This window comes from Triticum urartu, chromosome 4, assembly GCF_003073215.2.
Source record: "Triticum urartu cultivar G1812 chromosome 4, Tu2.1, whole genome shotgun sequence".
NCBI lineage: Eukaryota > Viridiplantae > Streptophyta > Magnoliopsida > Poales > Poaceae > Triticum > Triticum urartu.
The window spans coordinates 548621703-548647874 of record NC_053025.1 but is presented as its reverse complement, the minus strand read 5'-3'; the positions used below and the strand labels follow the sequence as shown (position 1 = coordinate 548647874).

Genomic DNA, 26172 nt, shown 5'->3' with positions numbered 1-26172 from the left:
GCCGCGCCAGGTGTGGACACCCCAAACCAAGATTTTGTCCATGGGGGGACAAACCGCGCCTAGCCGAAGACTGCCTAAACCGCAGCTGGCGATCGTATTCGTATCCTCTTGAAAAGAAATTCAGCTCTTGGCTTTGCTTCCGACCATGGACGGCATTTTTCAAAGCGGACCAGCCGGTGGCGAGGGCTACTTTTCAACGCCGGTTAGCTAGCTAGCTAGCTACTAGCTAGGCTCTTCTATAAAATCCGGCATTGCTCGCGTTGCTCTCTTGCCAGTTGCCACCTTTGGTTAGTCGTGTCTGCTCCTCCCAGCCCTATAAATACACCCAGGAGCTCCATTGTTTCTTGCCTCCTAGAGCTACCTCTTGCTGCTAGCTATTGCGACCACGCACCAAGAGACTCTCTGAATCAAGAGGCTCTCAGCCGACCAGTCCAAGGCTCCCGCATCGACCGATCATGCCGACGAACATGATCTCCAAGTATGTACTTACAATCGCGCTTTTTCGTTGTGTGTATAGACCATGGATCAATGATCCTTGCGTGCATCGACTGGTTGTGTGTAATCGCTTTTTCGTTGTGTGTAATTGATGTTTCCCTTGTTTTGTTTGATCTGATCGTCCAAGCAGGGTGCTTGAGAAGGATGTCCTTCCACTGGATGTTGCGCCTCCTGCAAAGAGGGGACCAGGTACTTACTGTTTGATCCTTGTAGCATTAGCAGTAGTACTCTTGCCATCTCCGAATGTTTGGCCATCTCTGAATTTGTGCTTGTGCATCCTAACAATTCAGCCTCGCGGACGAGCGTGCGTCGCAATCCAAACATGGAGAAGCTTCAGAACGGCTACTTATTCCCGGAGGCACGTACAGAAGATTTAGGGATTTCACTGGCCATTTGAGCATGCACGAATGTTCTTCACTCACTAACTAATATGTCATCCTTTTGGTACGTGGTTCAGATTAGCATGAGACGTGAAGCACACGAGAAGAAGTACCCGGACGCCAAGGTCATCAGCTTGGGCATCGGGGACACGACCCAGCCCATACCAAGCATCGTCACTTCGGCCATGGCCGAGGTATATATACTACTCATACATCCTTCCATATATTACTTCCAACACCACCAACATGTAGTAGAAGCTAAATTCCTTTTACCCTTGAACATGCGTACGTATATATATGAATGCAAAACCACATGATCGTTTTATAGCAGAAATGGCACTACATCAAATCTAAACGAGATATATAACCCTCTCACATCATATCTCATTGGATTTAATTCTTATCGTAATCTTATCATAAAGGCATCCACGTACGTACCCCTGCAGTGCTAGCCAAATACAACACGGGAGCTGATTAATTAGTCGAGTCTATTTTCATCCTCAAAAGTCTATTTCATGTGCAAATGCCCAATAATTGCATGGATATTTCTGACGATCTCTGTACAAGGCATACATATGTATATCATAAAGGGAATGGTTGGCAGGAACCTGGATAGCTAGGTTAAATTCCTGGTACTGCAACGGCCAAGATAATTCACCAACTACACTAATTAACTACTAGTACTATATAGAGTATATACAGGTCATTGGCCACCAAGACCATATTGTCCATCCTTGCTCTGCATCCCATCATCAGTAGTCCTCTGCCGAATGCTCCAAACAATTTTTATAGATACTAGTATTAATTAGGGTGACTTATCTGATCCTCGCTGGTTAACTACATGTATACACGTGCACAGAAGACCTTTCTCCCAAGCAGAGAAGGAGGCCACGTGTCGTACGTCGTCGTGATAGACAGCAAGTGCAACAGTGCAAGCCTAGCTAACTAGATTCTGAAGCTCCATCATACAACAGCATCAGATTGGACTTGTCAAACCCTTATCTCCAATGGCAGTCTCTTTCTTTACATGCTGCATACATTTGTCTGCTTCCATATGCCTACCATGCAATGCAACCTTTCTTTCTTTGTCAAGCCTGCCCGCACCTTTGATTTTCCTCGTCTGTGCTGCCACAAACCCCCTAAAATTGGAAGTGGATACGAGAAGATTATTTAGGTGTACTTGCATCATTCATCTCTGATCGGGTCCAGGAGATACTATATCACAGGCACGGTAGGATAAGGTGCCTGCCACTGCATGTGCACGGCTGCTCTATGTAACTATGCATGTGTATAAGCGGTCCTCGTGGACTAGTCTATGCTACCAGATTTGTGCTCGATCTTTAATTTGTGATGATCGATCGCATGTTTGTTGCACTACATCTGCGCCTGGCCAACCCTAATCCTGGAATAAGTACGCTGAAAGTGCTTGCAAATCTCGTATTACTACTGATCAGCTAATGCATGGCTGTGTCCAGCAGATATACACTGCATTTTATCATTTTATGTGGCCGGCCATGCTTGTTCTGTTACGTCACACAACGAAAAGGCGACGACTGAGACCCGACAACAGATTTACGCTTTGCTTGCTTGCGCTGCTTGACTTTGATACTTACTTCTACGTGGCTAGCTGAAATTGACCAACAAATTTGTTTCCAGAACAGTTTTGGCTGAAGGATTAACTGTGGTAAAAGAAAATGAAATAAAATTTCATGGCTTACAAAATTTCCTCCTATTCTTGCAGTACGCGCTTGCGTTATCAACTCCCGAAGGGTACCAAGGCTATGGGCCAGAGCAAGGCCAGAAGGTAATTTATTAATCTGCAGTCTGCAGTAAAATACTCTTTTATTTACCATCATACTGTTCTTGAAGAAAAGGCTTCTAAGTTCTAACCGTAACAAGAGATGATGAAGCGCCTCAGAAAACTAACACATGCATGTGCATGCAGAGTCTGAGGAAGGCCATCGCTGACGTAGTGTACCCAAACATGGGGATACGAGACACCGAGGTGTTCATCTCCGACGGAGCGCAGTGCGACATTGCGCGCCTTCAGGTTCAGCAAAGCCACCGGTTTCCATGAACGATCGAGGTTCGGTGTTCAAGTAAATGTAAAAACCTCACCTTGTTTCTCCATCCTTGTGATGCAGATGATGTTCGGGCGGGACGTGACCATCGCCGTGCAGGACCCCACGTTCCCGGGGTACGTGGACAACGGCGTGATCATGGGGCAGACGGGGCCGGCGGTGGTCGACGAGGAGTCCGGCGGCAGCCGGTACGCCGGGATCGAGTACATGCGGTGCGCGCCGGAGAACGCCTTCTTCCCGGACCTCTCGCGCGTCCGCCGCACCGACGTCATCTTCTTCTGCTCGCCCAACAACCCCACGGGCCACGCCGCCTCCCGCGACCAGCTGCGGCAGCTCGTCGACTTCGCGCGCCGCAACGGCTCCATCGTCGTCTTCGACTCCGCCTACGCCTCCTACGTCTCCCCCGGCGCCGGCGGCGACGACGGCGACAAGCCGCGGTCCATCTACGAGGTGCCGGGGGCGCGGGAGGTGGCCATCGAGATCTCCTCCTTCTCCAAGTTCGCCGGGTTCACGGGGGTGCGGCTGGGGTGGGCCGTGGTGCCCGACGAGCTGCTCTACGCCGACGGCACCCGCCTGGCCCGGGACTTCGACCGCGTGGTGACCACCTGCTTCAACGGCGCGTCCAGCGTGGCGCAGGCGGGCGGGCTGGCGTGCCTGGCCACGGAGGAGGGCCGCGCCGCCGTGGCGCGCGTGGTGGCCGGGTACAAGGAGAACGCGCGGGTGCTGGTGGGCACCTTCCAGGCGCTGGGCAAGGAGGTGTACGGCGGCGACGACTCGCCCTACGTCTGGGTGCGCCTCTTCCCCGGCCGCCGCTCCTGGGACGTGTTCGCCGAGATCCTCGAGAAGACGCACGTCATCACCGTGCCGGGGAGCGGCTTCGGCCCCGGCGGCGAGGGCTTCGTCAGGGTCAGCGCCTTCAACAGCCGGGACCGGGTCGTCGAGGCCTGCGCCAGGCTCACCAGCTTCCTCGCCTGAACCCTCCGTCGACCGTCGTACGTCTCGTATCGTGCAGTGGCGCAGCACTTTTTGCTTACTCATTCATGCATACGCACGCACGTTCGTACAATAACGCTGCGAGATACGACAACGCGTTCACACGTGAGGATACATACAGGCTCGTGCTGATCAACTACGTTTATGTACTGGACAATCATATATGTATGCTCTAATGAGAGTGCTCATTGGTTAATATACGGATGGAACAATAATGGGAACATATATATGGTCTAAATCAACGCACTCGTGTTCTCAAAGAGAGTGTGTGTGTTTACAGTTTACACTCACATATACTGGTACACGAATCCCTGAAAAGAAAAATACATCTACTGTTACACGAAGCAAGCAAGCAATACGAGTGTACAGAGATAGATTGTTTTCAGATCCACGACCAACACCTCAAGAGACCTGGATCTTATTTTGATTCGGACAAACAAACATCATTTCGCGTCGGTAATCCCTTCGTTTTCAGTTTCACTTTCCTCTTCACTTTCTTCGTCCTCGCTAAGGTCCAAGTGGTTCATGTTCTCTTCCAGAGGGGGCAAGCCATCGTCAGATTCAGAATCTGATCCTTCCTCTGTGCTTCGGTGTGGTTTATCTGCCACTGTGATGCACAAATAACAACAAAAGTAAAATCAATGTCCGCAGAACCAATCTTAGCACAATTTGCGTATGGATAGATTTTTGCCAAAATTCTAATGCTCTGAGATGCAATGTGGTTGTTACCGTTTACAGGTGACTTTGAAACACTAGATGCGCTTGACAGCCACGAGTTCTGCACGTTGATTATCTCGGTGCCATTTTCACACTTGGAGTATGCTTTCAGCAGATCCCTGCACATTATTACAAGGGAAATGGTGTGAAAACCTGACCTAATACATTACGTAAATGAAACATGTTCTGTATGAAGAATTCAGGCTAGTTAATGTGAAGGGTAGATAGTGCACAATTTGGGTATTGCATTCAAACTAAGATGATTGAATGCTGGATAAACTAAAATATGCAGCAAAGTGCCCTATCGTGGCACCATCACTGATTGCTAGTGATTAGGTCAGCAGTTAGCATGTATGACCAGAAATTAATTTGCTTCATCTATGTAATACTAACAATCATTGGGTTTTTGCGTCTTGCAGGACAATGGTACATTCAACCATCTCATTGCTTACACTACCCATAAATAAGTAGAATGGTGTACATAGTCTAAACTTCATTACAAACCTACATGTGATACAAAAAAGTAGTTAGTGGACTGACCTGTTAAGTGATAAGAATGAGTGACCCCACTTGAATTTCGCAAGCAGCTGTTCTCCTGTCTCTTCCTCCCCACTGCGAATATAGTTATAACATAAGCTAAAACCATGGCAGAAAATAACTAGCACTATCCTGAACCACGAATTCACACGCTGGATATGTCACACCATAGATTCAGACCTACTCCTTCCGTTCCTAAATACAAGTCTTTTTAGAGATTCCAATGCGGACTACATACGGAGCAAAATGAGTGAATCTACACTCTAAGATATGTCTATATACATCCGTATGTAGTTCTTATTGAAATTTCTAAAAAGACTTATATTTAGGAACGGAGGAAGTACAATTTAACTGAACATTTGGGAGAAAGTTTAGGCACTAAACCAGTTCGTCAACAACAAAATGCCCAAAACTGTCACATCTCAAAAGCCTAGAAGTAATATCATAGCTCAAAGCACCAACTTATGATTTTTTTATCTACATCAATAGCTTAACAAACAATTCTAGATAAGTGAGGCTAGAAAATTTACCATATTATGAGGGCTGCTGACAAAGCTTCCACACAGGAAAGCTGACATGGCCGGCCATAATTTACAGGGTTTGCTGCTACCAACCATGGCACTGCAAACAGTAGAATAAAACATACAATTTAATGAATCCACACAGATCTACAAGAGGCAAAGCCTTGCGACAGGAACTAATTATGAACCTAATTTTGGTTAAAGGGAAACAAGGCAAAAAAAGACTTCCTATGAAAGCATGCCAAAGTTATGTTCTAAAATATAAACTGAAAGAGCAGGGAGAGTCTGGAACTTTGACTCGAAGGGATGCATGACCCAATGATAAATTTACAAATAACAACTAGTTAACCATCTTACTTGTCTGCTATGTGTAGTTCATGCAAAACAGGTATGAGAAAATAATCCCACATTTCTAAATCAAAATACAATGATACACCTCCTTAGTGGATTTACTTAAATACGATGATCTTACAGAGACGAGGAGCACCACAACGGAGTTTCACAAAAGGGACATCATCTAAACGTGCCCAAGAACAATCAACCACGGCCAATCCTTTTCGTTGCACGATAGGATGATCTTCCTTGGACACACAATGTGTCCCAACAGGGCTGAAAGCAAAAGAAGGAAAACAATCAGCTGGAGTAAATATGTATCTCAAAGGCCAAGTTTACATGAGCATGTTTAGCTTATTTTACAAGTTTTAAAAGATTACCAAACTGAGAGAAATCACAAAACTTAGCTTCACACAGCTTCACAGTAACCAACGCTTTAGAAACTTATATAGGATAACCTAACTGAGAGAAATCAGAAAACTAAGCTTCAAAGAGTTTCAGATGATTCGCATATCACACAGCTTCACAGTAACCAACGCTTTAGAAACTTATATAGGATAACCTGACTGAGAGAAATCAGAAAACTAAGCTTCAAAGAGTTTCAGATGATTCGCATATCTAATGGATTACCTGAGAACAACACCACCAAAACCATTCGTAACTCGCAACTCCTGCAAGACAAACAACAAACTTGTTAGAGAAAGCATGTCGTAAGAAGAGTATAATTTACTAAAAGCATAGAAGAATCAGCTTGATGATATTAACTGACCTTGACTCTATACATGTGCATGCAGTATGTGTAGTTTACTTTTTCTTATTTTCTATTTTAGCAGGTACCTCGGTTTTGAGAGGAGGGAAAGAGTTTTGAATTTTAGATGTTGTGAACCAAGTGGTGCCTTACCTTTAACAGCCCAAATCTTGAAAGCTTGCGACCAGTGCATCTTTTAGCATCGCATTGCCCAAAGTCCTATAAATAAACACAAAGAGCTTACACAGACTGTCAAATGAGCAGCATAAGAAGAATTGAAAACATCATACCTACCCACATTGCAAGCTGAATTTTTGGGCTATTAGATTCCTCTTCGGCGTTGTCTGGAAAATCAAAATAGCATTATCAATACTAAGGTTTCAGGAATGTTGTAAACTGTAAAGCAATTTCATGAAGCTCACGAGTCCCAATATGGATTTGACCGCAGCCTACACTGTTTATATAACTGCGACGTTGCATCCAATAAGTAGTACCACTATAGTTTATGAGCTACTCGTATTAAACTCCAGTAAATTGTAACCTATGAAATAACTCCGGTCAATAAATGAATGGAATTCAGGTGGCATCTCAATTTACGAGCGGTATATTTTCGTCTAAACGCATCTCAATTTCACATAGCAATTTGTCAATCATAAGCCTGTTTAAAAGCAAGAGCTGTCCATAAACAACCGGGAAGTTCCAGGGAATTTGTACCTTCCTGCCTTGGAAGTGATGTCCCAGGAGCATCATCGCTGAAATTGAAGATAAAAGAATGTTATTTTACTCCCGTTTTTTTTTTCTAGAATATGTTTCCAAATTCGCAACTTCAACTGAAGCATACATTTCATCCTCTCCGCATCACTGCGATCAGCTAAACACGAGTGAAACCTAGTCTAACTGCTAAAGCCACGGCCCGAAAATTCGAGCAAAATCCTACAGGCCCTTAAGCAGAGACCTAGAGAAAGGCAGAGCTCTTTGGACTGGAAACTAACTAGCACTCGGAGGAAGTGGAGTTACCACGAGGCTTCTTGCTTGGTGCGGCGCGAAGAGGAGGAGGAGGAGGACGACGAGGATCCACGCCCGCGCCTATTGCGGTGGTACCCCATCCTGGAAGACTTGCCAGCGGCGAACCCCCCTCTTCCGGCGGCGGTGGCGGCGGTGTTTGGCTCGGGAGAGAAAGCCCTGAGCCCCTGAGAAAACTTCGGTGGAGCCCGCGTATAGCCTCTCTGCGCGTGGGTCCCTTAACACAGTTGGGCTGGGCGGGGTCGGGCCTACGAAAATGACCACGGAAGTTGGGCTGTGGGCCCAATTTAGCAGGCCGCAGTTCTACAGCCCATTCCACCGCAGAGGCCAGAGAGCGCTCTCGCCGGAAGAAATGGGGGCATCTGGACCGTCGAAGGCACACGCATCCGGCCGTCCACGCTCCCGGTTCCCCTCCTCCTCTCCGTCCCGTCATATCAGGTGGACGCCGGCAGCCGGAAAACCCTAGCTAAACCCCGTCCCTCCCAATCCCCATTCACGAGAAAGAACCGGCGAGCGGCGGCGGCGGCGGCGGCGGCGAGGATGAGGAAGAAGGTGGACGAGCGCATCCGCACGCTGATCGAGAACGGCGTGCGGCAGCGGCAGCGGTCCATGTTCATCATCGTCGGCGACAAGTCGCGCGACCAGATCGTCAACCTCAACTACATGCTGGCCAAGTCCCGCGTCAAGTCGCGCCCCTCCGTGCTCTGGTGCTACCGCAACAAGCTCGAGATCAGCAGCCACCGGAAGAAGCGCGCCAAGCAGATCAAGAAGCTCATGCAGCGCGGCCTCATGGACCCCGAGAAGGCCGACCCCTTCTCCCTCTTCCTCGAGACCTCCGACATCACCTACTGCATGTACAAGGACTCGGAGAGGGTCCTCGGCAACACATTTGGCATGTGCATACTGCAGGTATGATGATGGCTTCAGAGGCTGCGGTTTCGCTGTTTTGCGGGGATGTTGCTTGTCTGTGGTGCTCTGCCTGAAACTGACTGTGTGTTTGCTCTCTGCAGGACTTCGAGGCGCTGACGCCGAACCTTCTGGCCAGGACCATTGAGACCGTTGAGGGCGGTGGTTTGGTCATCCTGCTGCTCTCTTCGCTCTCCTCGCTGACCAGTCTCTACACGATGGTTATGGTGAGCTCATTTTTCTGTCGCGGCGTTCGTTCGCTATTGCTGCGTGATCCAATTTCATTTGATTCAATGCTGTTGATTAGCTTCTTTGCCCCCTCCCTGTCCTGCTAAGCTAAATTAAACTCACATGGTCCTTGTGCTAACAGGATGTACACGAAAGGTTCCGAACAGAGTCTCATACTCAGGCAGCCACAAGGTTCAACGAAAGGTTCTTGCTGTCCATAGCGTCATGCAAAGCATGTATTGTGATGGATGATGAACTCAACATTCTGCCTATATCATCTCACATGAAATTTATACAACCAGTTACAAAGAATGAGGTATGAGGTTCAGCTGGTGAAATTATGCATTTCTTGAAAATTCTATTTGTGCCAATTTGGTCATCTAAGACATGCATATTTTATTATCATGTGTTTAGGATTCTGAGGGATTGTCTGAAAGGGAACGAGAGTTGAAAGACCTAAAAGATCAATTCCGTGAAGACTTCCCGGTTGGCCCTTTAATCGGAAAGTGTTGCACAATGGATCAGGTACAATTTGCCTTTTACCCTGTCCAAATTTTCCTTAAGTCATGTTTTTTTATTGGTCATAAACTCAAAACTGAAAAACAATATATGCAGGGTAAAGCTGTTATCAATTTCCTAGACTCTATTTTGGACAAGTCCCTTAGGAGCACGGTTGCCTTGCTCGCTGCTCGTGGACGTGGGAAATCAGCTGCCCTTGGTCTTGCTATTGCTGGAGCCATCGCAGCTGGGTAAAGCTTAACTCAGTTGTGTTATTTATGTTTTTCATTTCATGTGTTCCTCTCGTTGAGGCTAATGATTTGTCTTTGTAGGTATTCAAATATATTTGTCACCGCACCAAGTCCTGAGAACTTAAATACACTATTTGATTTTGTCTGCAAAGGACTAAATGCAATGGAGTACAAGGTATATGTCTAATATTTTGTCTTGTTGTCAAAGTTTAAACACATGCTATGTGAACGCATCTGTGCTTCATTTCCCCCTTTCAGGAGCATTTGCATTATGATGTAGTGAAGAGTTCAGATCCAAATCTCAGGAAAGCAATAATACAAATAAACGTCCATAAGCAACATCGTCAAACAATCCAGGTAATAATAAATTAGTAAAACTACTAGTTGGTTGCTACCAGCCTACCACTTCTGCTCCTTCTGGGATGTTTAGCTTTTAGAATCTAACTTCATAGTGAATTGGTGAAGGACTTCAGCTTCTATGTTCAAAGGGATTCAAAGGGATCCTTTAGCTTCCCTGGAAAGCCTTGGAAGTTAAATTTCTAAAGCAAGAACTTAAAAGACTTTGGCTGCTTTAAGATAAAGCTTACATAGTTATGCCCTCGACAATGGTGGCAACTAGTTTGATTATTTACTTATCAAGATCCTGCTATTCCTGAGAACCATAGTTCATCTTTGCTTAGCTGATGTACAGATGAAAATATGGTATTGATGTGTTGTCTGCTTTAGCTGCTTTTTAGTAGATTGATATTCAATAATCTAACAGCTGAAGAGCCGCTGAGGATTGGAACCTTCTAGCCTTGCTAGGCGCCATTATGACTATTGCTTAATTCTTATGAAGTGTCTGCTCATATCTTGTACTACTAATAAAAGTACAAGTTAGGGTTTGATCCAAACCATCTCTCCATCCAAAAAGATCAGATCTGTAGATGAGAAATTAAGCTTACGTTTATGCCCTACGCTTATACTAATTACCCTTAATTTCATCTGATTTCAAATCGTCTCCAAAAACTAATTAAACTGGGGCTCATTCAATGCTGAAATGGTTTGAAAAGGGAGGGATGTAGACATATTTTGTACTGTTGAACATCACTTTGCTTAGCATCTGTGAACTGGTTCTAAAGTTTCTAATGTTTGCAGTATATGAAACCACATGATCATGGAAAGCTTTCTCAAGTTGAACTTCTTGTCATTGATGAAGCTGCCGCTATTCCATTGCCAATTGTTAAAGCCTTGCTTGGCCCATATCTTGTTTTCCTATCTTCCACTGTCAACGGGTATGATTGCTTTCAGTTACTAATGCTCTAGAACCATAAATCATGGGAGTGATCATTCTGGATATTTTTATTGAAGGTATGAAGGGACAGGCCGATCCTTGTCTTTGAAACTCCTCCAGCAGTTAGAATCCCAAAGCCAGCCATCAGCTTCAAGTGATGGACCCAGTTCCAGTAAGAGTCGTCTTGCTCTCATCTATAAATGAGTTGTCTACATTTGAAAGAACCTTCTGAATATTTGGATGGTTTACACGTGCCTTTTGCTTTATTTTGGTTTGTAGGCAGGCTGTTTAAAAAAATTGAATTGAATGAATCCATTAGGTATGCCTCTGGTGATCCTATTGAAACCTGGCTTAACGAGTTACTTTGTTTGGACCTTGCAAACTCCATTCCAAATATCAGTAGGTAAGTCATGTTGTTTCTTGTGGTGTTGTACATCTATTTTCTTGTACCGCCGTGTGTTTAGCAACCAAACCTGGTTTTCTTTAGGCTACCTCATCCAGAACACTGTCAGCTGTATTATGTCAACCGGGACACACTTTTCTCATATCACAAGGAGAGTGAGGTATTTTTACAGGTATGAACTAAAGATGTTCTGTGTTCCTTGTAATTATGTGCATTAGTTTTACATGTCTCTAAATGGATATTTATTCTGCATACTTAATATTTCAGCGGATGATGGCACTTTATGTTGCTTCTCACTACAAAAACTCACCTAATGACTTGCAATTAATGGCTGATGCACCCGCACATCACCTTTTTGTACTGCTCGGTATGGACCAAATTGTTCTGCAACCTCACCTCTTTATTATGGTAACACTATTACTCTATACTAACGCGTGTTCTGTTCTGTATATGTTAGGCCCAGTTAATGAGTCCGAAAACCAGCTCCCGGATATTTTGTGCGTGATTCAGGTTTGGATACTTTGTCCTGATTATCTATGGAGGATCTTATATTGAATTTTTCTCTGGACGATTGCCATTGGGTGGTTTTAATTCTTAGTTATTTAACTAATATGCTATTTTACCTTCGTTTCTGATGGGGGTCACGTGTGTTTGAACAAAATATTCTACCTTAGTTTTGTAGTCGAGCAAACTGGGATTTTTCTGTTGACTGTTGAAGTGGTAAATCGCTGCCTGCGCATACTAGACCTATGTTTTTAAAGCGTCCCTAAGGCGACGCCTAGGCGTCGAAGCGCTCCCCCTCCGCTTTGGAAAATCGACCGCTTTGGGTGCCTAGGCGTCCAAAGCGCCCGCCTAGGCGCCAAAGCGCCCCCCCTCCCTAAGGCGGTAAGGCGTCGCCTTAAAAACATAGTACTAGACATATTTCTTACCTGAAATCATGTACCCTTTATAAGTTAGAATGTTTTGTTACTTCGTTGGAGCGTTCACAAGTTACAGGGTGCAATGAGCATAACAATGATTTCTGCCTATTACCGATGTCTGCCTCAGATGCACAACACACTGTAAATAGAAATTAGACGTAGCTGGATCAGATTTTTGGACAGTTTGGTTTGACATAACTTAAATATATTTCTTTTTTACTTTCAATTTTATTTTTCTTCTAATATCATGCCGTACTGCTTCAGAGTTTTATCTCATACTATGTTATGTTACTGGTTTACTGCCATTTTTTCTGATACTCTTGTAGTTCTGTGAAAAATTATAGCTATTGTCTTACTTGAACTAATTGGTTTTGTGCTACTGATTAAACTCACCATCCAAGGTCTGTTTGTATTCCTATACCTTCCACCTTCAAGGCATGGGCAATCCACTTAGTTCATCTAGCAATTGAGATTAGATCATACTAGATAGTGTATACACGCAATCTCGGCATTTTAAGTTGTTAGAGCTTGTTTGGAATTTTCAGGTCTGCCTGGAAGGACAAATATCTCGAAAATCAGCTATCAGAAGCCTAAATGAGGGCCATGCGCCTTCCGGTGATCAAATTCCATGGAAGTTTTGTGAACAATTTCAAGACAATGTATTTCCCAGTCTATCAGGAGCTCGAATAGTACGAATCGCTGTTCATCCAAGTGCCCTGAGGGTAGGCTTTTTTGCCTCTATTGGATGTGATTCAATACCTATGTTAACATCACTCCATGCTAATGTCTGAAAAACACCACTCCTTGTTCTAATGCTCTCCTTTTTAACGCAGCTTGGGTATGGTTCTGCTGCTGTCAAACTTTTATCAAGGTTATACACTGCTCCTTTTCTTACTACATCTATGCCTTTATCAGTTGATGCTCTTACAATTTCTTTTAAGTCCAATTTGATGATTAATTAGACTGTTGTTATTCCAAAGAAAGGAAATGGGGCAGCTCTGTAGTTGCTTCTTTGCTCGGTATCATCCCAAACAAATAAGTTTGTTAAAATATTATTACTTTCACGTATTGTGCCCCAGTGTCTTTGTTAGTGGTTTGAAAGTCCTTTTTGCCGTTGTTGGCGTTGGGCTTGCTGCCATGTGGGCTTGACTTGTGTGCACTTAATAGTAGGCTAGTAACATCATTTTGTGATGGAGAGAGTAATGGCAGGCCCATATTGTCCGGCAGTTGGAATGGATTTCGTCTCCTGCATCGTGCAGAAACCATGCAGATTGAGGGGAGCAGACTTGGCTGGCTCTGGATCACGAGGCAAATCGGATGATAGTGTACAATCGCTGTAGTGTGATTGCTCCCTCGGAAATGATCAATGTAGATAAAACAGCAGGCGTAGCTCACTCCTCACTGCCGTTCACTGAACCTTGATCTTTAGCATTCTTTTGCTGGGCGATTCTCAACCAGCAATGTAGCACGTAGCTTGTTTTAATGTGGGAACTCATCACCCTCTCCGCGGTGCAGTGGCAGTGACCCATGTTGGGAAAGCGGTGTCAGCCCTGAAAGTGCAGCAGCGCACAGCTTAGGAGGTGTTGGGTATGTGTCGGCTGGGTCCTGGCTCCTAGTGATGGATGTGGTGTACATTTCTACCAGTATTTCAGAAAATTGCCATGTCAGAGGAGTATACTGTTTTTTAGTGCAAAACTGCAGGGGAGACCCTGACAGTAGTAAGATGTGTGGACCGCCTCGATACTTTGAGTACGCCTGGACCTGCGTCCTGCTTGTATTGGAGAAACTCTTATTTTCTCAGGTCAATACTTCTGGTATACTCCCCAATATCTCTATGACGTGTCTAACCCTAATCCTCTACTTCAGTCCGGGTAACAATCCTTTCTCACCATACCCATCACACTCCGTGAATGCCCACACAGTGCAAATCCCCCCTCCGTTGTGTGCGATCTGAGCACCACCACTGCTCAATCCCAGATCTTAGCGGAGCTGTTCCCATCAGTGAGCGCGCCCCCCCCCCTCCCCCCCCCCCCCCCCCCCCCCCCCCCCCCCCCCCCCCCCCCCCCCCCCTCCTGTTACCCTCTCTATCTCTTCTCCCTTCTTGTCGGGCAGGTTAGTTAGCGGTAGTAGTTCTACAGTTGGAAGCTCTAGCTCAAAATGCAGGAGCACTAGAGGAGCCTCCATATGACAAAGAAAACCACAAGGGTATTCATTTACTTCTGAATTTATTCTCTATGTAAAAACGTATCCACGTTTTGGGAAATTCCGTATGGTAGTATCAGGTTGTGTAGCAACCTAGTTGTCTGGCATAGGTTAGATTGGAGAACCAGGGCAGTTATGGAGAACCTTGGATGGAAAATGTAATGGCATTCCCATAAATGTTGTTTGGAGTGGTACTGGCAAGAGGTACCTTTCAGGTAGTATTTGCATAGCATAATTTTCCCTAGTAGCTAGTTCATGTCAAACTAGAGGAGCCTTCATAGCACAAGGGTAGTATTTGTATAGCATAAATACTAAACTCAACTTGTCAGATTATTTAAGCTTAATCCATTCCCAGTTTATTGACAAATACATATTATTTTATTGGTTTTAAAGTTATTATCAAGGAGAAATGACAGTATTTAAAGATGCGGAGGAAGATGAAGAGCCTGATGTTACAGTTTCTGAAGCTGCAGAGAAGGTAACTTGGGGATAAATCTTTGTGTGGCAGCTTGATGTTCAATTATTATAATATACCTGGTTCTGATTTTGTATTTTATACTTCAAACAAAATTAACCTGATATGCATTTGTGCATTTTTTTATGTATTTGGTTATGTAAGAATTTTAAGGATTTTTACAACCTTGTTTGCTTATTACGGCTGCCATAATTGTATGGCTTCTGCTCCTCCTCAAGTCTGTATACTCAAGTTCTGTATATGTTCTTGCAGGCTTCTCTCCTAGAAGAGAGCATAAAACCTAGGGCAAATCTTCCACCACTCCTTGTTAATCTTGAGGATCGTCGTCCCGAAAAGCTCCATTACCTTGGTGTATCTTTCGGGTTGACACAAGAGCTTTTCCGGTTTTGGCGGAAGCACAGCTTCTATCCATTCTATGTGGGCCAGATTCCAGTAATGATCTAATCTGATTACTCCATGAGCTTCTTTGTTACCCTCTCTGTTCTTTTATCATGTGCATTAATTTGCTATTTCTGTTTCCTAGAGTGCTGTTACTGGCGAGCATACCTGTATGGCCTTGAGTCCCTTAAATAGTGATGACATCAAAGCTGGTGATTCAATTCAACTTGGATTTTTGGAGCCATTTTATAAAGGTATTGCCTGAGAGTTCTTGTTACAGTTTGTAGCACATGGCATTTTGAATTGCGGCTGTTTGAGTGGTAACTGTATACATCAAATCGAATAGAAAGGGCATTGATTGGTCTCTTTTTTTTGCCTTGGCTGATAGATGCACAAGATAGTATTGCTTGCTTCTGTTACACAGCATGCTTTTGCTTTAGAAACACACTTTTACTCCACTAGCTAAGTTTGAAAGCAATATTTTCAGATTTCAGACAGAGGTTCAGGCGGCTTTTGGGAACATCTTTCCGGCATCTCAACTTTAAGCTTGCAATGAGGTGTGTTTTCTTAGCAAAAAACATGTGCTTTAACCTTCATATTGTTCTCTTAGCAAAAGGCATGTGTTTGTCTAATAATATTTTTTTGTTATGTTTTTAGTGTTTTGGCTTCAAAAATAGATTTTTCACACCACGAGCCTTCAGAACATGATACCAGTACTACATTGAAGTTATTGAGAGATGTATTATCCCCACATGACATGAAGCGGCTAGAAGCATATTCAAACAACTTGGTCGATTATCATCTGGTAAGAACTTGATGAAATAAATGGAGCATCTCTATTTTGAATGCAGTTCTCACAATATGTTTCCCTTGAAAGACTGTAACATCTGGCAGTTTTCCCTTTATACCTGCGCTGCAAATCATGGCTCCCTAATGCGCTTAGTTGTAATTATTATCTATATAATTGTTGCCTCCTAGCTATACAGTTTTGATCTTTGGGGTTTATATCTGAGGTTGTCTTCTTTTCTTCCTGCTTAGTCTATTCTATCTCCTGAAATGTGTCTCCAATGAAACTGGAAAACTTTTCCTGTATGCGGAGTGAATCTCCTCTATAAACCTATGTATAGCTATATGTGGAGGACACTTTTCCAATTTGAATATTTTTGTTTTGTAGATTTTGGATCTTGTCCCTATCCTAGCACATGAGTACTTCTCAGAGAAGCTTCCTGTAACCCTACATGGTGCCCAAGCTTCAGTTTTGTTCTGTATGGGTCTGCAGGACAAAGACATAGGTGCTACAAAGGTTAGCTCAAGTTGATTCCATTCAAACACAATCCTTTAGAACTTGTCATCAAACAGGTCGGCAATTCTTATGTTTTTTTGTGTTGACAGGAAGAGCTTGGCATAGAAAGGGAACAAGTTCTATCTAACTTCATCAAGACAATGAAGAAGTTGTATGGTTATCTTAATAACACTGCAGGAAAGGAAATTGAAGCAACCTTACCGAGACTCAAGGAAGTAAGAAACCTTACTCTTTGGGTTTTGGTTTTTGCATCATGTTATAATGTTGAGCATGCAGAGCAAAGTTTATGGTTTATTCACATATAAAAATTTGAGCATGGTCTTTACTTTGGAATAGTTTTATACCAACTTCATTGTTTGACCTGTTTGTGCTATGTTTTTGTTGTATTCAGATTGAAGCCCCACTTAGCAGATCAATGGACGAAGACCTTGACGAAGCTGCTCAGGAAGTGAAGGTGAGGTTTCAGAGATACATTCCTCACATTGTTAAATTATAATGCAGGATGACTGATAAATGTTTCTGTGGGCCTAATATAGGAGAAAAGAAGAGTCGTGGATGAAGCAACTGTGGACCCAAAGCTACTGCAGAAGTATGCGATTAAAAGCGATGACCATGAGATTGAGAAGGCTCTGCAGAATGAGAAATTGTCTGCAAGCGGCGTTATCAGTGTAAAATCCAGCAAATCAAGTGCAGACAAGAAAGAGAAGCATAGGGAAAATGAAAAATCGAAAAGAAAAGGACAAGACAGTGGTAGATCGGAGAAGAAGAAGAAGCGGACTTGAAGCTGCCGCTTGGAATTGAGATTGTCTGATTCTGGTGTTTTGTAATCGCCAGAGAAACCTCTCCAGAAGGGGTAAGAGGGGAGCAGAAGTTGGGAAGCAGGCTATAATATGTAGAATCTCCCTGAGAAACCTCTCCAAAACCCTGTGGCACCACCATGCCTCAATTTTGATGTACCATTTGCTTCACTAGAATACTGGGCAATCGGAATCGCAACAATGATTTTTGATGTATGATCTGTCTTGTTAGAATATAGTTCCTCATTCTTAGGACCGTGCAACATTCTATTTTGTTGGGAAACTTGTTGATTAAAGTGTTGTACATTCATACCTGAAAACATCCACTACATTTGAAAATCCTAAAAGAAGAAAACACAGTTGCTTGGGGAGTAGGGGTCACGGCCTCCAAGGTTTCAGGTGAGTAGCACCGAGTGGGCTTGAATCTTGGGTGCTTCAGGTGAGTTTGACCGCTGTATGCTGGCCATACATGGTGTCATCTGCAGTGCTCTTGGTTCATGTTGGGCAGTATTGCCCAAGAAAGAAGCCGGCACATTTGGAAGAGCCACCTATTATTACTCATTTACTCTAAAGTAACACATTCAGTGTGCACAGGGGGCTCACCGCATTCTGATAATTGAATTGACAACGATGAGTTTCTTTGGCTCTGCATGTGTGCTTCGAGTGCACCGCAAAGCTTCAGCTACAGCTTAAATGTGTGATGGAAAATGCAGGGTGCAAATCCTCTGTTTTTCGGCTCAAAAGGATTTCAAATGTCTCCCAAGTTTATCCTAGACACTCAATTCGTTCATCGTCCAACTGAGACTTAGCATTGGATTTTCACCGCCACGATGAAAGTAACGTGCAAGAATGCATGAACATATTCTGGTGGCATCATTGTTTATAATGGACCGTGCTAGAGCTGCTAGTGGAAAAACACTGTCAGCATTGCAGAGGTCAGAACTCCAACTGTTGATGATTTAATGACATGACTACATGAGTGAGAATTGTGATGTCAGCATTCTGGAAAGGAGAAGCAGCCATCACTTGCTTTCTGTATAGCCAGTTCAATATATATATGAAGAAATTATGAATATAAAATGAGTGAATTCTTGAGCTTCAGAGAAGAAGCATATGAAAATTTGATTGCAAGGACAAATGCTCCAGTTTTATGAAGAAATATTAATATGAAATGAGTGGATTATTGACTCTTGAGCTTCAAAGAAGAACAATATGATTGCTCACCTCCCAGAAAAATAAGTTAGATAGGATTCACCTAACCATAGGATGATAACACGCATAGTTATAGGATGATGACATCACTTGTGCCTCTAATTAACCTTGGTGATGTTGTACATGCCAGATAGACAACATACCATCGATACTTCTCACCTACAAAGTAATGAAGGAGCATTCACCAACACTGAATGGTTCTTTGTTTGGATATAATAAGTCGACTTATCGATTAAACGAAACGAATGGCACCCCGTGCGACCAACTAACAGCATCTTTTTGCAGTGTCATTCCTTTTTCCAGAGGGTCCGGAAGGGGCATTATGCAACCCCAAAGGCACGGCAAAGATACTGCCTAGGTAGAGTGGATCATATATATGACACGCGAAAATAGTTGAGTGGGCACGTTGAAGAATATACCACATTGTGCAAATGCAACTTGAAGCCAAGGTGGCGCGTCCACTCGCTGTGGAATCAAGGTTGCCAAGCATGACGCGTTCCTTTCACCGCTTAATTGGATCCAAGGGTCAACCCCAAAAAATTCAGGCGAGAAGCATGCGCGAGAAATGTGTTCAGTCTTCAGTGACCTTCAGAATGTCGTTTCTTGTGTAAAGTTGCATACAATGTAGGCCGGTCGGGAGGTGACCTGAGTACAAGGGTGGGCTGGTCGGGAGGCCTGGGATGAACGAACGAAACTATATTGGGTTGATCCGGGCCGCACAACTCGATATGGTTCAAGATGCAGATTTAATTCTTGTATTGCATTCCATCGAAGATCAAACTATAGCTAACAGTATTCAATAATTGTATATATGGTATATATATTACATAAAACACTCATGTGAAATACTCCCTCCGTCCCAAAATAAGTGACTCAACTTTGTGCTAACTTTAGTACAAAGTTCGTATAAAATTGAGTCGCTTTAGTTGGGACGGAGGGAGTATATGTGTAGCACATTTCCTTTAAATATTTTAAATTACAATTTTGTGTAGATAACTGTAAGAATAACTACACCTGCATCTCCAAATATAAATGTAGTTAAGGTGTTGTCATGCCATTAGCCAAAAGAATTTTTGTTAAGTACAAATTAATTAATGGCAATGTTTCTAGAAGAAGAAAAGCACGAGAAAACTAAAGTATGGAATAGTCTAGCACATAAGAGCAGTGCCTATGTTTCGTGATTTACGCACACTGTGCATTGTAACCCATAAAGTAAATATGAACGGTGATTATTGTAGAAGAAAATCAATTTGGAGAATTAAAGTATGCAAGATTCTGCAACAAATGAGAATTCCTTTTGTTCTGATGTTTGCACATATTGTGCAATGTGTTTAAGGCCAACCATGAAATCTTATGAATAGTACTTGTGGAAGATTCTTGCGTGGTGAAGAAGATATCCAACGGCCCATGGTGCTGGGATTTGCCGCCTCTCCGCTGACGGATCGGCTCAATCCAACAACCAATATCCAAAGTTATTCTTACACTACATAGTGGAATATGAAATAGATACATATATAGATTTTAAGTGAGTATAGTCACAAAAAGACGACTGTATACCACTTCAGTTAAATGCGTTTGATTTCTACGGAACATACATACTGTCATTGTTGCGTTTGTTACTGTTTGTAAAGCATTTGCGGAGCTATGCAAACCATGTTCACTTGATACAAATCCACAGCAAATGGTGTTATTTCTACTAGCATACACTCAACACTCCATAGCACTGCCTTTGTGTGCAGTTAGACACCCTTCCACTGCTTCACCTACTGTCAGGAAAATCCATTCTTCCCCTATCCTGTCAACAAGGTGTGCCAGCTTCATCTTCTGAATTGCCTGCCATCCTGGGCTGGCAATGGCCATCTGCAGACAATTTTTTTAACACAAGAGTGAGATATTTTGACTAGTAATAACTTGGAGATCTTTTTTCTTGGACAAAGCTACAATTTGATGCTCATCAGTAAATCACTTCACCTGTATGCCCAGAGACGCAAGCTCCTTGTGAATTTCCTCCAGTCCCACAAGTCCAGAAGTGTCAATGTTCACCACATCTGCAGACCAGAAGCATGAATGAATCAGATATATGTCTTTGGAATGTTCAGTATCTGTTTAGCACTTAGTATAAAACTTCTCTGTAGATGCTTACTTGACATGTCAAGAACAACTGAGTGCACCCTTTCCCTGACCTTCTCATTGGATGTGTCCACTTCTGCCCTCACCCATTCCATGATCCTGAATCAACAACACCTATACATATGAGCACTCACATCGAACTTCACACAATGCCAGGTTAACTTTCTTTGATCACATTGGTTGGTACCTCTCTTTGATGAAAGTCGCGTTGATGAAGCAGAGGAAGGACGTATCGATGCGTATGACCTGCACGGCCGGTGTCCGGCACGCCACGGGGTACTGCCTGACGCTGCAGAAGGTGTTTGTCCCTTGCAGCCTGCCCAGAACCTCCACCTGAGGCCGGAGGGACTGGATGATGATCTTTGCAAACGATATGGCAAGCTGCATTCGGGTCAGCCCTAAGAATGTCAGAGAACTGCTGGAAGATACTATCATGAATGTATGTAGGTATGATTCAGTCGATCATTCAGAGCAAAGGCAATGTCGATCGATCGGTATTTACCGCGACTCCGAGGCCGATCTCGACGGACCCGAAGAGCACGCCGAGGAACGCGCCGAGGCATATGAGGAAGTCCATCTTGTCGACCCTCCAGATGTTGCAGGCCTCTCGGATGTCGATCAGCCCCGGGAGCGCCGAGAGGATGATGGAGGCCAGCACCGCCATGGGCGTGTAGTAGAGGAGCTTCATGAAGAACTCCAGGGCGATGAACACCGTGGCGGCCATGACGATGTTGGACACCGTCGACCTGGCGCCGGCGCTGAAGTTGACGGCGGTCCGGGAGAAGGAGCCTGCAAGCAAACACGCCTGTCCGTCAGACACGATACATTTTGTTTCTTTCCGGAGGATTTACAGGCATCGATCGATCACCTGTTGCGACGTAGCAGGAGGATAGAGATCCGGCGACGTTGGAGAAGCCCATGGCGATCATCTCCTTGTTCCCGTCGAGCTTGTACCCTCTTATCGTGGCGAAAGATCGCCCCACGGCAATGGCTTCCTGAAAACTTGCTCGGTCAAGCCTGCATTTCTCCAAACACCTGCTGAATTTTGTGTGTGATGATGATGATGATGATTACGGTGAGCGCGATGACGGCGCAGATGACGGCGATCTTGGCGCACTCGGTGGTGTAGGGGCCGTTGAGCTGGATCTGCTTGACGGAGCTCGGGTTGAGGCCGGCGTGCACCTCGCGGATGATCTTGACGCCGTGCTTGTCGGCCTTGGTGGCGTAGACGGCGGCCGTGGACAGGATGACGGAGAGCAGCGGCGAGATCGCCGACAGCCAGAAGAGCTTCTTGTACTTCCTCCCCTGCAGTCAGTGATTCCAGCATATATATCGTAAGCATCTCCGATCCACTGAATGAAGTGACTGGAGATATCGGGGTTAATTTGTTTCTTCTTCTTACGATGAATCGTGTGGCGAGGATGAATATGAGGAAGGAGCAGCCGATGAAGAAGTTGCCCGGGTGCCACTGCCATCGATTGGACAGAACAAGTCAGATTAGACACAGTCAGACAGTAGCAGAGTCGGGTGAGTACACACGAAGGTACTCCCTCTGTTCGGAATTACTTGTCTCGGATATGGATGTATCTAGAACTAAAATACATCTAGATACATCCATTTCTGCGACAAATAATTCCGAACGGAGAGAGCATACCCGAACAGTGGGTTTCAAAACAGTAAAAACAGTAGTACTATGCATGCATGTGGTCATGTTCTTGGTCCATTAAATCTTACTGTCAAGTTGCATAATCATTCCAAGGGTTCGGACAGACTAAATTGTCTTTAGCTCTAGGCTTCTTCTACCTATTGACCATTGTGCTCTGTTCACGAGACCTGTTCAGTCAATATCTCTCTTATACTTCCTTCGTCCCATAATATAAAAGCGTTTTTGACACTAATACCATTACCTAACGAGAGGAGATCTCTGCTCCATCAGGACTGAGGTCTACTGTTCTAACATTTTAGTGGGTCTAATTAAGCCCTGTCAGAAAACAGTCGATGTAATCAAGCACTGGATTCTCAACCAGATGCGAGCTATAATTAACGGGGATTCTTGTTCTTGTTGGCGACAACTCCGAAAGGGCCCAACCGAGAAAAGGGTTTGCTATTTGCTTGTGCTATGGTGATGGTGCTTGTATTCTTGTGCGTGTCACGGGGCGCCTGGGAAATTAAGACCGCATTTGTCCCTTGCCACCAATATCATGCGGCATGTTGCGGAGAAGACGACGATAGGGACGAGCATTTCTATCTGGCATAATAAGTTTTGGTGGCACCTCGACCATCCCTTTTTTGAAGCCTCCCAACCATCTAATAAGTCCAACTGAGTATAGCATATAATGAGTAAAGCAGACAAGAGAGCGACGTTTATGGTGACTCAAACGGCTTTATTTTGTTCCATTATCCGTTAAATCTTGTTACCGCGCGCGTCACTCAGTCCTGTGGTGTTGGTGCCTCTGTGAAGGAATATAACAACGTTTAGATCACCGCTTTCTTATATTTCTTTACGAAGGGAGTAAAAGTGTGGCGCTGGAGTAGTAAATCTTGTGGATTTTAAGCTTGCAGACTGATGTGACAACGGCTGGTTGGTTGACGATCACTGGGAGGCCCGCCCGCACGGTGAAATTCATATGGTATGTTTAGGGTTATCGTCGGAGATGGACACTCACTGGGTCGTGGAGGGCGGAGAAGACGGCCTTGGCGACGGCGACGACGTCGGTGCTGTTGGTGAAGCGGGAGAGGCCGAGGAGGCCCTTGAGCTGCTGCAGCCCGATGACGATGGCGGCGCCGCCCATGAACCCCACGATGGCCGCGTGCGAGAGGAAGTCCACCAGGAACCCCAGCCTGCATGCAGTGCAGTCACACACACACACTCGGTCAGTCAATTCGTCGTTGAAAACAGAGCAGAGCTGCACGTCAACTTTTCAAAGATAAACACGGTAAACAATTGCACGTACCTGAAGAGGCCGAAGGAGACCTGGAAGACGCCGGCGAGGAAGGTGACGGTGAAGACGAGCGTGCGGTAGGTGACGGGGTCCGCGGCCGGGTCGACCACCTTCTGCACCATGGACGACAGCAGCAGCGACACCACCGCCACCGGCCCGATGGCGATCTCCCTCGACGTCCCCATCACCGCGTAGATCAGCGGCGGCACCACGCTCGTGTCTGCCCATGCCGCCACCACACATGTCACGTCCGTCGTCGTGCCAACAAGAATTCATCAGCACAGCACGGTGCGAACGAAACAAAACATGGCGATGCGAATGATTTCCGGAGATTTTAGGGAGGAAAAGCTGGCGGGTTTGTGATGCTTACAAAGGCCATACTGCGGGTCCAGCTTCGCGAGGTTGGCGTATCCAATGCTCTGCACGCAGCGGATTAATTACTCTCAGCATCATGGTATGTCTAGGCAAAAACTGAATTAATGTTCCTTGTTGATGTCAGCGGTGCATGCTATGCTGGTCAAAAAGCTAGCAATCTGTTGCTAGTACGTGGAAGAGGAGAGAAAACTGAAGCGCGCGCGTATGGCGTCAGCGGTGGCGTTGGGCGGTGGCGCGCGCGTACCTGCGGGATGCCGAGGCTGGCGAGGGTGAGGCCGGCCATGACGTCGCTCCGGAAGGACTTGAGCGTGTAGCTCCTCCCCCACTGCAGCACCGGGAACACGGCCTGCAGCGCGGCCAGGGCCCACGCCCACCGCGGCGGCCGGCGGTCACCGCCGTGGCCGCTCCCGTGCGGGCGGAACGCCTTGCCGACCACGCCGACCAGCTCCTCGCGCAGGCTCGGCGGCCGGGGGCTGTTGAGCACGAGCCCGGCCGTGTCCGGCCGCCTGGACACGTCGAATGTCGACGGCGGCGGCACCGTGACGGCCGTCTCGACGGCTGCCGCGGACGACGACGACTCCATGAATGACGGACGGTAAGGTAACTGAAGTGTTTGGGGGAACTCCTCTCCTCCTTGGTCTTAAAAGGGGGCTCTTGTCGTTGGATAGATGGAGGAGAGAATCTCTCGAGGGTGAGGTGACACGATCGACTGCGAGGCGGGCGGGCGGGCGGCTGGTTGCTCTAGATTTTCTCTCGTGTAAGCATCACCGGCGACGAGTCACGGTCGTCGTGGATTGCGATGTGATTCTTGGGGAGAGGTAGACGACACCCATGCACGCGCGCGCGGATGAGCCCCCGGCCGACCCCGAGAGAAAATTCGCTCGCGCTCTCTCGGGAGGGGATGCGTGTGTGCGGCCGTGCGGATGCAGATTGGGATGTTGGGTGCTATATATGGGTGTGCGGCTAGTGCTGCCATGGACAATGCTCACAAACCTGGCTACATGCATCTCGATGCCCAGCACTTTCACTGATTCCTCCATGATTGGCTCTCCTGCTGCTGCTGCTGCTGCTGCTGCTGCTAAACCAGCCAGTGTGACCCCCCCCCCCCCCCCCCCCCCCCCCCCCCCCCCCCCCCCCCCCCCCCACCCCCCCACCCCCCCCTCCAATCCTTCTCCCTATCTAGTTCCCCTGTTTTTGTTCTGTTTTGCTAGATGTACCTTAAGTATTGCGTATCTAAGTCCGGTGTAATTTCACTTACTCCCTCAGTTCCAAATTACTCGTCGCAGAAATGGATGTATCTAGGACTAAAATACATCTAGATACATCCATACATGCGACAAGTAATTCGGAACGGAGGGAGTAGATGACAATGACTTAGATGTGCAATAACTATATCTTTTGTCTTTTGTCTCCTCTACTGATTAATTAACTCCTATTTTTTGTCTTTTGTCTTTTTCTTTTTAGTTTGATTAAGTCATTTAGATGTGCAATAACTATGACACATTCAGATGTGTTCTAGACACACTCTTTTTTGTTTTCGAAGATTACTGATCCACTATAAATTATTTCCTAACAAAATAAACACATATTTTCACACAAATTTGGTTTCAACACATATTTAAACCACTTCGTTCCATAATCAAACAATAAGACTATGTTCTGCTTCTACCATGCTAGAATAGTTAATTAATCTAGTACATACTACTGCATCGCCATTAAACTAGCTAGATTCATCAATACATATCAATGAATTCTACTTCTACTCCTCATCGGAGGGGATGTTGATCACCCTCGCGCTGGAGGGGCCGGCCTCGTCGTCGTTGGCGGTGGGCGAAGCCGTGCGCTGTCCAATGATGCGAAGATCGCGTGGTTCCGGGCCACAATCTCCGGATCCGCCGGGAGCGCATCCACGGTTAAGGCATCGGCGTGCTCGGCCAACCTGTGCTCCTCGGCCTCGGCTTAACGGCAGTCACACTCCTTTGCCACGTCGGCTATGTGGCAACGCTGCTCCGCCTTCTAGACTTGCGTGCGACAGTGACGCTTCTCTACGC

The 26172-nt window shown here is 45.5% G+C and overlaps 4 protein-coding genes across 4 annotated transcripts; 2 read left to right on the top strand and 2 right to left on the bottom strand.

The window, feature by feature from the left end:
- The first annotated feature begins 264 nt into the window (after window positions 1–264).
- On the top strand, window positions 265–4174 carry LOC125552596 (aminotransferase ALD1 homolog). Its single transcript, XM_048716198.1, has 7 exons — window positions 265–478; window positions 626–684; window positions 786–853; window positions 953–1069; window positions 2617–2679; window positions 2821–2925; window positions 3020–4174. The coding sequence occupies exons 1-7, from the start codon at window positions 456–458 to the stop codon at window positions 3929–3931; spliced, it is 1347 nt and encodes a 448-aa protein (XP_048572155.1). The 5' UTR covers window positions 265–455; the 3' UTR covers window positions 3932–4174.
- A 4-nt stretch (window positions 4175–4178) lies between these two features.
- On the bottom strand, window positions 4179–8027 carry LOC125552597 (18S rRNA aminocarboxypropyltransferase). The gene is made up of 10 exons (XM_048716199.1): window positions 7823–8027; window positions 7520–7557; window positions 7100–7149; window positions 6959–7024; window positions 6688–6728; window positions 6197–6333; window positions 5734–5824; window positions 5207–5278; window positions 4679–4785; window positions 4179–4556 (listed from the first exon to the last, which is right to left on the bottom strand). The coding sequence occupies exons 1-10, from the start codon at window positions 7909–7911 to the stop codon at window positions 4393–4395; spliced, it is 855 nt and encodes a 284-aa protein (XP_048572156.1). The 5' UTR covers window positions 7912–8027; the 3' UTR covers window positions 4179–4392.
- A 208-nt stretch (window positions 8028–8235) lies between these two features.
- LOC125552594 (RNA cytidine acetyltransferase 1-like) lies at window positions 8236–17714 on the top strand. The gene is made up of 24 exons (XM_048716196.1): window positions 8236–8737; window positions 8839–8961; window positions 9105–9278; window positions 9377–9487; window positions 9578–9711; window positions 9793–9886; window positions 9970–10068; window positions 10849–10985; window positions 11062–11156; window positions 11264–11387; window positions 11472–11559; window positions 11655–11754; window positions 11845–11897; window positions 12853–13029; window positions 13141–13178; window positions 14903–14987; window positions 15237–15416; window positions 15508–15616; window positions 15850–15919; window positions 16020–16167; window positions 16537–16665; window positions 16755–16880; window positions 17057–17119; window positions 17202–17714. Exons 1-24 carry the CDS (start codon window positions 8369–8371, stop codon window positions 17445–17447), a joined length of 3072 nt encoding a protein of 1023 aa, XP_048572153.1. The 5' UTR covers window positions 8236–8368; the 3' UTR covers window positions 17448–17714.
- Window positions 17715–20206: 2492 nt separating this feature from the next.
- On the bottom strand, window positions 20207–25042 carry LOC125552595 (low affinity sulfate transporter 3; the record flags this gene model as incomplete). Its single annotated transcript, XM_048716197.1, is given in 12 exon segments — window positions 20207–20534; window positions 20646–20722; window positions 20818–20903; window positions 20992–21185; window positions 21307–21593; window positions 21673–21799; window positions 21879–22109; window positions 22207–22272; window positions 23471–23645; window positions 23759–23966; window positions 24117–24165; window positions 24366–25042. Coding segments are annotated over 12 exon segments (1992 nt in total). The 3' UTR covers window positions 20207–20381.
- Between the last annotated feature and the right edge of the window lie 1130 nt (window positions 25043–26172).

What these genes read in the sequence shown, in the direction of transcription:
- LOC125552597 (XM_048716199.1), bottom strand. Translation starts at nt 7,911, where the DNA reads ATGGGGTACCACCGCAATAGGCGCGGGCGTGGATCCTCGTCGTCCTCC. An exon ending in ATCACTTCCAAGGCAGGAAG is followed by an intron (nt 7,150 to 7,519) that starts GTACAAATTCCC and finishes TTGATTTTCCAG; the next exon opens with ACAACGCCGAAGAGGAATCT. An exon ending in AAATTCAGCTTGCAATGTGG is followed by an intron (nt 7,025 to 7,099) that starts GTAGGTATGATG and finishes GTTTATTTATAG; the next exon opens with GACTTTGGGCAATGCGATGC.
- LOC125552596 (XM_048716198.1), top strand. Translation starts at nt 456, where the DNA reads ATGCCGACGAACATGATCTCCAA. An exon ending in ACGGCTACTTATTCCCGGAG is followed by an intron (nt 854 to 952) that starts GCACGTACAGAA and finishes TACGTGGTTCAG; the next exon opens with ATTAGCATGAGACGTGAAGC. An exon ending in GCGACATTGCGCGCCTTCAG is followed by an intron (nt 2,926 to 3,019) that starts GTTCAGCAAAGC and finishes CTTGTGATGCAG; the next exon opens with ATGATGTTCGGGCGGGACGT.
- LOC125552594 (XM_048716196.1), top strand. Translation starts at nt 8,369, where the DNA reads ATGAGGAAGAAGGTGGACGAGCGCATCCGCACGCTGATCGAGAACGGC. An exon ending in GTCTCTACACGATGGTTATG is followed by an intron (nt 8,962 to 9,104) that starts GTGAGCTCATTT and finishes TTGTGCTAACAG; the next exon opens with GATGTACACGAAAGGTTCCG. An exon ending in AAGCTGCTCAGGAAGTGAAG is followed by an intron (nt 17,120 to 17,201) that starts GTGAGGTTTCAG and finishes GGCCTAATATAG; the next exon opens with GAGAAAAGAAGAGTCGTGGA.